The sequence below is a fragment of the Nannobrachium achirus genome (genome assembly GCF_963921795.1).
Source record: "Nannobrachium achirus genome assembly, chromosome: 10".
In the NCBI taxonomy this organism is placed as follows: Eukaryota; Metazoa; Chordata; class Actinopteri; order Myctophiformes; family Myctophidae; genus Nannobrachium; species Nannobrachium achirus.
The window spans coordinates 48,934,481-48,945,601 of NC_137819.1; the positions used below are offsets into that span (position 1 = coordinate 48,934,481).

Sequence of the window (11,121 nt, forward strand, 5' to 3'; positions counted from 1 at the left end):
TTAGTCCCCTCAGCCATTGCTGCACTCAACAAACATCTTTGTACAGTGGGGAACTCATGTATTGTCTCTCTAGACTCTAGTGATATGTTGTTTTGTGCTATATGGTTATGTGTTTGTTTTTAGAACTAAACATTGAGCAGCAACTCATGTAATATCAGTACAATGCATTACATTTACAAGATAAACTCAGGATTCAGAATTTCCTATTCATCTCACAAATGTCCGCTCAAACACAAATGTCCGATCAAACATACACAAACACAATGTACTTTTAGTGATGAGCATGTAAGCTGCTGTAAAACAGTTAATCAAAACATTTCTCTCCTTTGTGATGATCACCATTGTTCATTTATTGCTCTCAATATCATAAAACACTTTTAACTGCATTCTATCTACACTCAAAAGATGCAACCAAATAATCGCAACAGAAACATGCATACAAGATAAAGATGTGAAAATGTTATAATGGATAACTGCCTATAACCAAGTCCAAATACCTTAACAGAACAAACAATAATAACATCTTAAAATAAGTCATTCAGAAGTCGGCTGCGAATGTGTATTTTTTCCCTTGACATAACTTGAGTCTTTGATACACCACTTTCCAGTGATAAGGTTTCACCTCAACCATAAATGTCTCTTCTCTTTGACTGTTGCAGGTAAAAACAGCCATTTCTGCTGATGCACGTGGGATGACTCCTCATGTGGTTGTCGTTATGATTAACAGTTGACTTGTCTTTATCTCACTTTATGTTGTCTTGTCTTGAAATAATTCATCATAATTTTCGTAACCGGGCTCTGCCTCAACCTCCTAGGAAAAGACAAGGTAGGAAAGCAAATTAGTGGTCAATGAGGAAATTGAAATACAACATAAATGATTTGATTCGTTAGAGCACGGTTCATATGCTTCAGAAGCGTAACCCCTTTCACTTCCATTCAGACATGCTGTGATTGGCCAATAGTCATATTGAGTGGCAGTTGGGGCAAACACTCAAAAGGCTTGCATTGTCTACAATGCTTCTGATGCAGATGTGTGACCATGTCTTTAAGTTCAATTTATACTCCATTGTATGCTTAATTGATTGAGTACATTATTAGAAGTTTGTACTGTATAGGAAAAGCGAAGCACAGGACAGTACAGTTCAGATACAAGGTCTACTAATAGGACTTAAACCCAAGAAAGCACAATGGCTTGTTTACATTGGTAGGTAATTTCGTCTTTTCTTGTGATAACGTTACCCACTTTGACTGTAAAGTTGTCAACCTGGATTGAGCTGCACACCAAAAATAGCTGATCTACAAGCTCACAATGAATGCGTTGAGAGCTTGTAGATAGGATTTTTTTGGCATTGGTGTGGTACACCAATGACTAAATAAGTTAGGCATCATGACTCATGTTTTTACCTTTGGTTCCTTGACCTCCAGATCTTCTCCATACTGTATAGAGAAATCAATGTGTTGCAACACTATATTGATTCCTTCCTCATCTGTACGATCAAACGGCAGGAATCTCACCATGCTGTAGTCATCAATCTAGACACAACGCAAGCACACAATTTCAATGAAGAAGAGGAAGGAGTCCCTCCACGACGGCATAATACATTGCTTTGTGAGATTTTACTTTGACTCAACTTTTGACTGTCTGACATTCTCAAAAATGGGAGGACATAAAGTGTAAACTTTTATCATGATAAAAAACACCCATGATCATTTTATTATGGCGAGTTTCCACTATCTGGAAAATGTTGAATATATTTGCAAGAGACTTTAAAAGCTGTCTACCTCACTAACATACCATAGTTCTTTCAGAGGGCTGATGTACATTCCACTTTTAGAGCTGAATTCGGTTAGGCTCTGTCTAAACTACAATATTACGTCATTCAGAGGTTCGGGGGGGCAGGAACCGTCATTAATTCGGCTGTTCGGTGCTGCCGAGATTTTGTGACTCCCCAAATCGAAATAAATTTGTCTCTAAAAGTGGAGTATGTATCGGCCCAGAGTGTTTGTTTAGTGCCAGGCACACCACTGTGAGTGTGAACTTAAGTCAGAAAAAGTGAACATGCTCACATTTTTGCATTTCAAATGAACAGAAAGGACCACGGTGTGTCACATTCTCTAGGTTTAGCAATATGGTTTGATGTCAGATGCCAGTTTTTCCTACTTTAAATAGAAAATGAAAACATTATTTAAAGCATATAGTATTATTCTAATTCTATGCCACAATGCCAGTTTATTTTTTATTTTTGTTTAAAGAAATGACACTTTTATTTATCCTTTTTTTAACCCTTTCCAAGCCACGGGGAGCTCCTTAATGTTAAAACCGTAATATATCGGACATCTGAGCAAGGAGTCTCAGCCGCGCCGTACTTTCCCGGACTTTGTCATTAAAACCGGAATAAATGATTTTGATCCGAAAATCACCGCTCGTCCATCGGTGGCTCGTGGCTGCTCTGACATGAAACAGAAGTGACTCTCATGGCATTTCCTTCTTCAGCCTTCCTTCCTCCCACCCACTTGTTGTTTAGACGATAGCACTAGCAGAGCTGGAGTGCTAGGTGCTAGGCTATCCAAAGTGGTCACATCGACTGTTCAGTCACTCCTGGACTATATGCATGGATCGCTATGCGCGCGGATCGCACACGCGAAACGCACAGGGAGATCGATGCTCGGCCAAAACCACCACTCTATCCCAACGGAGATCGAGAAAATCACGGTGAGCTAATGACCTGAGAAAAAAAACAAAAAAAAAAACAACGGTGCGGTCCAAGAAGGAGGGGTGGCGGGCTCATGTTTATAAACATAATATGTCTCAGATCACAATACAATAATAGAAATTTCACGGCTAATCTACCAACCACCATTCTATTTTGGCTGGCAAACTGTTAATACAGGGGGACCTTGTAATTTCATTAATGATTACCTTGTTTAAGATCGTTGAATTTTCATGTTTGCAGGACATCATCATACAATGAGGCATCACAGGTCCATTTGGTTTCATTTGTACACTCCCAGTTAAATTAACACTGAGGTTTTTACAGTGTATTCAAAGTTTGTCACTGAAGTGCCCTTGTCTTAGTTACAGCAGCTGTTTATTTCATAGGCAGCACACCCCAGAGTGATTTATGCTTTGCTTTTGAGGACTGAAGATTTTCACAATAGGCAGGCTAGGCCTATATCATTTATTCTGGTTCACAAAATTTAATTTGGGGTTTGAAGGAGATTGATTATACCTCGTTAGAATTATAAACAAAAAGGTGTTAATAATATGTACTCAGCTGCTTGTACCAACTAATAAAAATGTGGCCATTAGCAGCCATTAGAGATGCATCGTAGAATTGAAATCAGGTGAATCGTAATAAAATTGTGAGGCGACCGAATATTCACACATCATCATTTATTTTAAAACAATTGGATCTATTGAGAGAATGGTGCAGTGTAAAACCTACCAGACCACAGATGGCATTAGTTAGCTTCCTGAACCTCTCACTTCTTAGTGTGACAGAGTTGTCCTCCATCATGGAGTACATGTCTGGATCCAGGTATCTGGTTAAAAAGAACACAACAGCACAACATTCAAAATTTAGAAAAACATTTTCAATAATGAAGAAAATTTTCATTTTCTTCTGGAAATGTACCCTATGTATTTTTATAATTTGAGAAAGGGAGGAACCCATTTCACAAGTTTTCTAAGTTTATGTGTCTCGAAGTTTACAGCACTGTAGTTTCCATGTAACATACACCACCGTCTAGAAGAAAACAAAACATTTCAAAGAAGGGCAGAGAAAAGATTCAATGCTTAAAGGTGTATCACTAGCAGCTGTGAGGAATAAGTACATTTATATAAATATTTTTAAATTAATATTGAACAATTGTGACATTGTGAAATGAACTGCTGATTTGTGTCTCAATATCCACAGCACGAGGGAGCTATAAATCAAGTTTCTGTATTATTCATATAAAGTATGATGATATTCAGGCATACAAAGTATTAATGCATCACAACATACAAGATAGCAAAACAATATATAAATAATATATAAAGAATTACTTTTCAATTTCCTTCTTGGCCTTGGGGCTGAGCAGGTCCATCTTGGTCATAATGTTAACTTGGGGAATCTCCAGCGATACCATGGCACTAAGGGCAGCCATGACACCTGAGATAAACTACAGATTCAGAGAGAGGATTCAGCTACAATGATCACTTTGAGAATGGTATTCATTTGTTTAAATCAGTCAATCAATATCTATAGGCCTATATCTAATATACTGAGGTAATTAAATAAATAATAGTACAATATAAATAACACAAAGGTCAGGTCTGACTTCAAAGAATAAAAGTCAGACCGTACAAATGCACCAGTGGAATATATATTTTTTTATTACAAGGCAAGGCTTGGTTGAATGCTTGATTCTTATTGGTCAATCACTGAATTCAGGGGTGTGCCATTTCTGGATAATGACCACTCCGCTCAATGTCAGACCATTGTCCAATCAAAGGCTCTGCACTGGCCCTGGCTGCTCCAACATGACAGCCACGTAAACAAACACACAATGTCATTTGCAACTAAACATTGTTCTCAAGTTTTTTTTGTTTGTTTTTTAAGATTTGTTTTGTGGTCCTTTTATGCCTTTATTTGATAGGATAGTAGACAGGACAGTGACAGGAAATGGGGAGAGAGATGGGGAATGACATGCGGCAAAGGTCGTCAGGAATCGAACCGGCGACACCAGCAGGCATCATAGCCCAATATGTGGTATGCGCCTTGACCACCAGGCCAGCTTGCGCCCCTGTTCTCATGTTTTTGAAAACATTTGAAGCGAGAAATGGATGAATGAATCGATGCAGTAACTGACAATTGATCCTATTTGATCAACACTTCCTTGTTTTCCGAGGTGACCGTGTTGCTCTTGAGGTCAGCCAGCAGTTATGGAATACTGTCACTACCGTAAGCAAGGAAATACTTTTGTTGTCGCTTTTGGGTCAATTAATCAATTATTTATTTGACAGCACGCCAGTTGTTGTTGAGAAATAACTCCCTTCAAGATGATTAAACATTTAATCATCCTGTCGGGATATTATCCCTTGTTGCATATCACACAAGCAGATTGGCGACTCAAAGCGATTACCTTAAAAGTCTCCACCATGAACTGGGAGTCGACCAGAAAGACGCCACACACCCTGAACTCCCACTGCTGCAGCTGTTCCACAAGCTGTCTCATCACTGGGAGATGGGTGTACAGCTCTATCTGACCTGCAACATGCGAGACATTTTGTAAATATCACAATCCAAATATTTAACTGAAAGGTTGCAATGGGATATTTTCTTCAACTAGAGGTTCACATCTAGAGTTTACCTAGGTCGCACCGCCAATCCGACCAGTAGATCTGGGACATAGTGTTAGGGCTTTGTCAGAGTACCCGTCTGTCTGTGTCCCTTTTGTGCCCATATATGAGCCAAGTACCCAAATGCCTTCTTTTTTTGGCTTTTGTCTTTATTGATAAGATTACAGTAGACTGACAGGAAATGGGGAAAGAGAAAAGGGGAGTGACACGCAGCAAAGGTCATCGGGATCAGGAGTCAAACCTGCGACACACGGTCAGGCTGCTGATGGTGCCTGGACCCATACCCAAACCATCCAGGCCTCCAATGACTACATTGGCTGGTCAGCCCCATATATGCACATATGAGCATAGCATAGCATTTTAGGCAGTATGCTTGCAGCCATGGGATGTATGAATACTTGTGACCTTTCTTGTTACCACCGCACTCTGACTTGACTGGTGCGGTAGAAAAATGGATCGCACACAGTGGCAAGAGACTACTTTTTCTATTTTTGCTTTATTGCATATTTAGGGTGCATATTTCTCACCCTAAATATGCAATAAAGAAAAATGAGGAAAAAGTAGTCTCTTGCCACTGTGTGCAATCCATTTTTCTGTACTAAGTTGAATATTGACCTCCACTCATTCTATTAGACTTAGATGTATACATAAGGTCTACTTATAGAATAGCATTTGATCACAAATCTTGGTCGCAAACAACAGGTGACTGTAATAGCAGGTGATTATCACTAATGACCACCATGCCATGGGCAATTAGCTGTGGTGTTGCGCTATATTGTAAGGCCAAATACGTTTTGACAATACGGTGAATAGGTTGGCATAGTCAATGGTGACAAAGGGCTGTTCTTATCTTTCATCCCTGACATGTAGTTTGTATTAACAGGAATTGTCACTGCCCTGAAATGTCATTGTCACAATTAAAGGTGACATGTACGTTTTGTATGGCTGCACGACTCTTTGTACTATATGTTTTAAAAGGGCTCTATATGTCTGCTTCTTTAAAAAACTGGAACAATGTACCGTAGGCTCTTTTTCAAGATCCATATAAACTGGTTCTCCAAAGACCCTTTTTTGTTAAGTACCGGTATGTTTGTCACAGCTGGGACCTTACCAGGGCAGTCAAACAGTATGTAGTCATCTTCCACGTGACCAAGGTTCTCCTCCAGCCAGTCAAAGTTTTGGGCAAAGTACTCCATGCAAAAGACCAAGCCTCCGTTAGGCCCAAACCTCAGAGTGTCGTCCTCCATCACATCATCCACCTGGATCAGCTCACGGATGTCTTAGGACAGAAACATCAGGACAATCATGACTGGGGTTCCAGGGTAGCCTCACATAGCTAGACTATATCACTGCGTGCATGAGTCTGGTACTTCTATATGGATGCTTTTTTCCAAGGAGCGGGTAAAAAATGGCTCTGGACACAATCGGTTACACCAGACCAATACTGGGCCCTGATTGGTCACCCCACTCTCAGGGTGAGAGTGGGGTCACAATTGAGGGTCAGACCCAAATCCGCCAAGGGCAATTTTTTGCATCGACGGATTCGTCTGGTTCCAGGCTAGTTCCAGACATAAATTCTCTTCTGGGGGGATCTCGGTCCGTTAAGAGGGAATCGTAAATTAACCTGAATCATTAAAAAAGGATCCCAAACCTAGTGGACATTGGCACTGAACAGGATAGATTCTAAGGGCCCCAGGGTGGACAGGCTACCTCAGAGATTATGTTTACAATTACAACATTATTCTTAACCAGGTTCCCCAAGGGAACTATACTTGATCCCCTTGCTAGATCTGTTATTTACTCCCAGAATAAAATTCACAGGTTGTAAAACTGCACAAAAGTGAGAGCACGGCAAGCCCAAGTGGGGAGTAAAGCTTTGGTTTGTGTTCGGTTTTTGGTCGGATTTACAGCCTGGAGACGTGTGGTTTAATAAATACTGAGCGCCCCTGAATTCTAAGTGTCTCTCCCCTGACAATGAGTAATACACAACAGGAGCTTGACAGCTTAATTATCCTTCCACTGAACATGGGTGATGATGAAATGGTGATACAAATGTCTATTTTCAGGATTAACTAGTCAGTCGGAATGAGAGAAAGACAGGCAATGTACTGTAGCTGGCAGACAGTGCTGACCTGCCATGACTGGGTAGTCAAAGTGTTCTGCTGCAGGGTCCAGATTCACCACCTGAACAGAACGGTTGATTGCCTCTGCATGTTGGATCATAGTGGAACAGTAGGTACTCTGAAATGACAAGACGACGAAAAACAAAAAACAGAATTAGTACATTAAGTCAGTGGTTCTCAAAGTGGATTCCAGGGACTCTCTGGGTTCCTTTATGGGGGTCTAAATTGACCTATACAAGTATGTAACTCTGACAGTGTACAAATGGAACCAAATTAACCCGGTTGGGTCCATTGAATACGAATCGTTTCACCTGCTTGGCCGTTCGCCCCTAAAGTCGGATGTTTCACCAAGTCCGTTCACCCAGGGCTGCTTGACTTTCGGACAGATTTTCGCCTTTTCACAGGGTCCGTTCGCCCGCCGTGTGTGTGTGTGTATGTGTGTGCAAGAGTTTGAAAACATAACCAATGTATGAGTATTTGTGTGTATGATAGACATAGCAGATCTACAAGCTCACAATGCGCCGTGATGACCGACGCTCCCCTCCCCTGCTCCACAGGCAGTTAGGCTGCCTCTGTGTGAGTGAGAGAGCATGCAGCGTGTTACGGCTTTCGGGGTTGCCTCTACTGCGCTTGTATCCCCCATTTAGGGATAAGTTCAGCAGATGAGGAACAGAACAGGGTGCAAAGTGTATTTATTCTTGTTTATTTGTTCAATTGGGAGAGGCACCTTGGTGCCTGGGCACCCAAAAGTGTCTTTATTTTATTTAATGTTTGTTTTTTAAATTATATTTGTATATTTGTAGCCTACATTGGCAGGCGCCCCCTCTCCCTCACGGGCGTCACGGCCAGGGACCCCTTAGTTGAGAGAGAGATGAAGCAGGGACCCCCACAACCTGTTCAGATTCCATATAGTTTCTGCCCATTTGTCAAATAAACTTTTATATTCCTACATTTGACATCTTGCGTGTGGCCATCATTTCAGTTTCAAAGTGCTTTATTTATAAAGCAGATAACCCTAAATGCAGTAAAGGCTATACAAGCCTAAATAAATTGTAAATAGCCTAAGTTCTCATAAACCCCATTATCAAACTAGGATGCAACTGCTTAAAATAATCATACATGGCAACAACAGTCAGGATGCAGAGAGAGACTCCGGTGCGTGAGAGAGCGCTAATGGTGGGTGAAAGGACTGGGCGAACGTGCAGGTCTTAAAGGCGACAAACCTCCGGGCAAACGGACACCTCCCGGGTGAACGGACTAGGCGAACGGGTGGGCGAACGGCCAGGCGGGTGAAACGATCTGTTACCGGTCCATTTGGTTCCATTTGTACACTGTCAAGAGTTAAGGGGAGACCTTTAAATGTGAAAGTTTGAGAAACACTGCACTGTCATGTGTCCACCTGGACACATTCCACCTGGAATAAATTCCCTGTTGCACTTAGGATGGCAGACTCACTCCCTAGCTTCCGCCATGGTCTGAAGAATCACCTCTTCAGACTTTTGACTGATTGAAAACGTTATTAGCAGTTTGCATAGGAAAAGCACATGACAGTACAGTTCAGATACGAGGTCTACTAATAGGATTTAAACCCAAGAAAGCACAATGGCTTGTTTACATTAGGGTCAGTCCTTTTGTACTCAATTCATAGAGCACCAGAGAAGTCTGGACAACTGGCAAATTTGTTTCCAAAATGTGAAAAAGTAAGGTTTGAAATAATGTAAAGTATACCTGATTTCAACATGCACTGTACATCATTATCAGACCTAAATGTACCCTTCAGTCAAATTATTGTTTATGCCCATAAAGACTGGTTAGTATCCAGTTTGGAGCAGTTCAAATCATGTACACTTTCTTTACCTTATTTCAGATCATATTCCTTAATTATTTTGGCATAAAGAAAAAAATGCCAATTTAACTTTGAGGTTCCCACATGCCCACTATTCCCGTTAACTTGAAACTAGCGTCACCAACATTATTAAATATAACAAATTGAGTTTTTATAAGAGAATTTCCTACAATATAAAAACTCAAAAGGCGTAAGTTGGCAAGACGATGGCAGCAGCCATGGCAGGACAGTATACTTTGATTGATTGATTGATTGAAGACTTTATTAGAAGTTTGCATAGGAAAAGGTACAGTTTCATGACGGTACAGTTTTCGGGTACAAGGTCAACTAAAAGGAGATCCTAGAAAGCACTTGGCTTATTTACACAGGAAACTATAAACCATACTGACTTACTTGATAGATGTCTCCAGGCTCTAAACGAGACCTAATTTGCCGTGGTCTAATTTTTATACAGTTGTACAAGTCGTGAATTTGTCGAACTAAGTAAAACAGAAACCACAGCAACATATAATGTACAAAATACAAATGTTACAAATGACGGTGTGACTATTTTACCTTTCCACTGCCGGCTGGTCCCATCACTAGTTGTGCGTAACGAGGCATTTTGCCTCTCCTCGCTCAGGTTTATCTGCCAGTAATGAAGCCCGGTCAGACTGAGGACTTTATTCTACACACTCACACATGCTGTTGTCAAACTAATATATTATTATTCTACAAATTCACAGTTCACGCATCCTGCTGTTGTGTTGACAACATGCGCCCGCCCGCTCCATGCGTCTCGTCCGTCGCTTGTTATTGTCGTCTTCTTTCTTTCTTCATCCTTTGTTAAACGACTCATGCAGCCCACAGCGCCGTCCACTGTCGCGAGTATGAAATAACAACAATTTACAGCATAGCTCCCAGCAATGTCTTGTAGCATATAGGCTTAAAGAAATGAAGGGAACAAAATGTTTATTTGATTGTATTTGAGTATAGTATACTGTAACTGCTCAAAGAAAGCTCAAAGAATTAGGGAACATTTTGTTCCCTTCATTTCTTTGAGCAGCTAGGGAAGGAATGATGCACTCCACTCAGGTGTCTGTCTTCTTCAGGTGAAAAACAAAACTAAATAAGACTGGATCTTTGGTCACCCAAGAAGACCCAGTGCTTCAGCATTTCTTGCCTACCACATTGGGGACAAGTAGAACATTTTGCCTGATGATATTTTTCCTGTTTGCTGTATAATGAATAATGATATATATAAGTCAGAAATCAGAATGTTCAGAAAATCAAAGTTGAAAAGAGTGTGCTGTTTAGGCGACTCTTGCAGTGACCTGTTACTGGGGTTAGTCAGTGAGCGTGTCGCTATTTCGACGTGTCATTTGTTCGACGGCCCGCAATTTCGACGCGCCGATAGTTCGACTTAGGGATCGCGAGATTTCGGCGCCGCTGTTTCGACGGCACCCTTTTTCGAAAAAAAGGACGCCAATGTTTCGACACGACAACTGTCCTACACGACAACAGTTCGACAAGACGGCACGGTATTTCGACAATGAAAAAACAAGTCTCTCAGCGACACGCTCCCCCCGACAGACTCATGGTGCCAACGCTCCTCCTAACCCAGCCTTCCCCTCCCCCGACCCTTCTATCGTTTCTAGGCTATTTGTTGTTCTGCCTATCTACATAGGCCTACTGTGTTTTATCTGTCTGTCTGTCTGTCTGTCTGTCTGTCTGTCTGTCTGTCTGTCTGTCTGTCTGTCTGTCTGTCTGTCTGTCTGTCTGACTGTCTGTCTGTCTGTCTGTCTGTCTGTCTGTCTGTCTGTCTGTCT

The 11,121-nt window shown here is 41.2% G+C and overlaps 1 protein-coding gene across 1 annotated transcript; it reads right to left on the minus strand.

Annotated features, from left to right (window-relative positions):
• Positions 1-471: 471 nt before the first annotated feature.
• gpn3 (GPN-loop GTPase 3) lies at positions 472-10,072 on the minus strand. Its single transcript, XM_080735051.1, has 8 exons — positions 9,869-10,072; positions 7,477-7,585; positions 6,456-6,623; positions 5,128-5,252; positions 4,049-4,164; positions 3,447-3,543; positions 1,405-1,533; positions 472-811 (listed from the first exon to the last, which is right to left on the minus strand). Exons 1-8 carry the CDS (start codon positions 9,914-9,916, stop codon positions 749-751), a joined length of 855 nt encoding a protein of 284 aa, XP_080591177.1. The 5' UTR covers positions 9,917-10,072; the 3' UTR covers positions 472-748.
• Between the last annotated feature and the right edge of the window lie 1,049 nt (positions 10,073-11,121).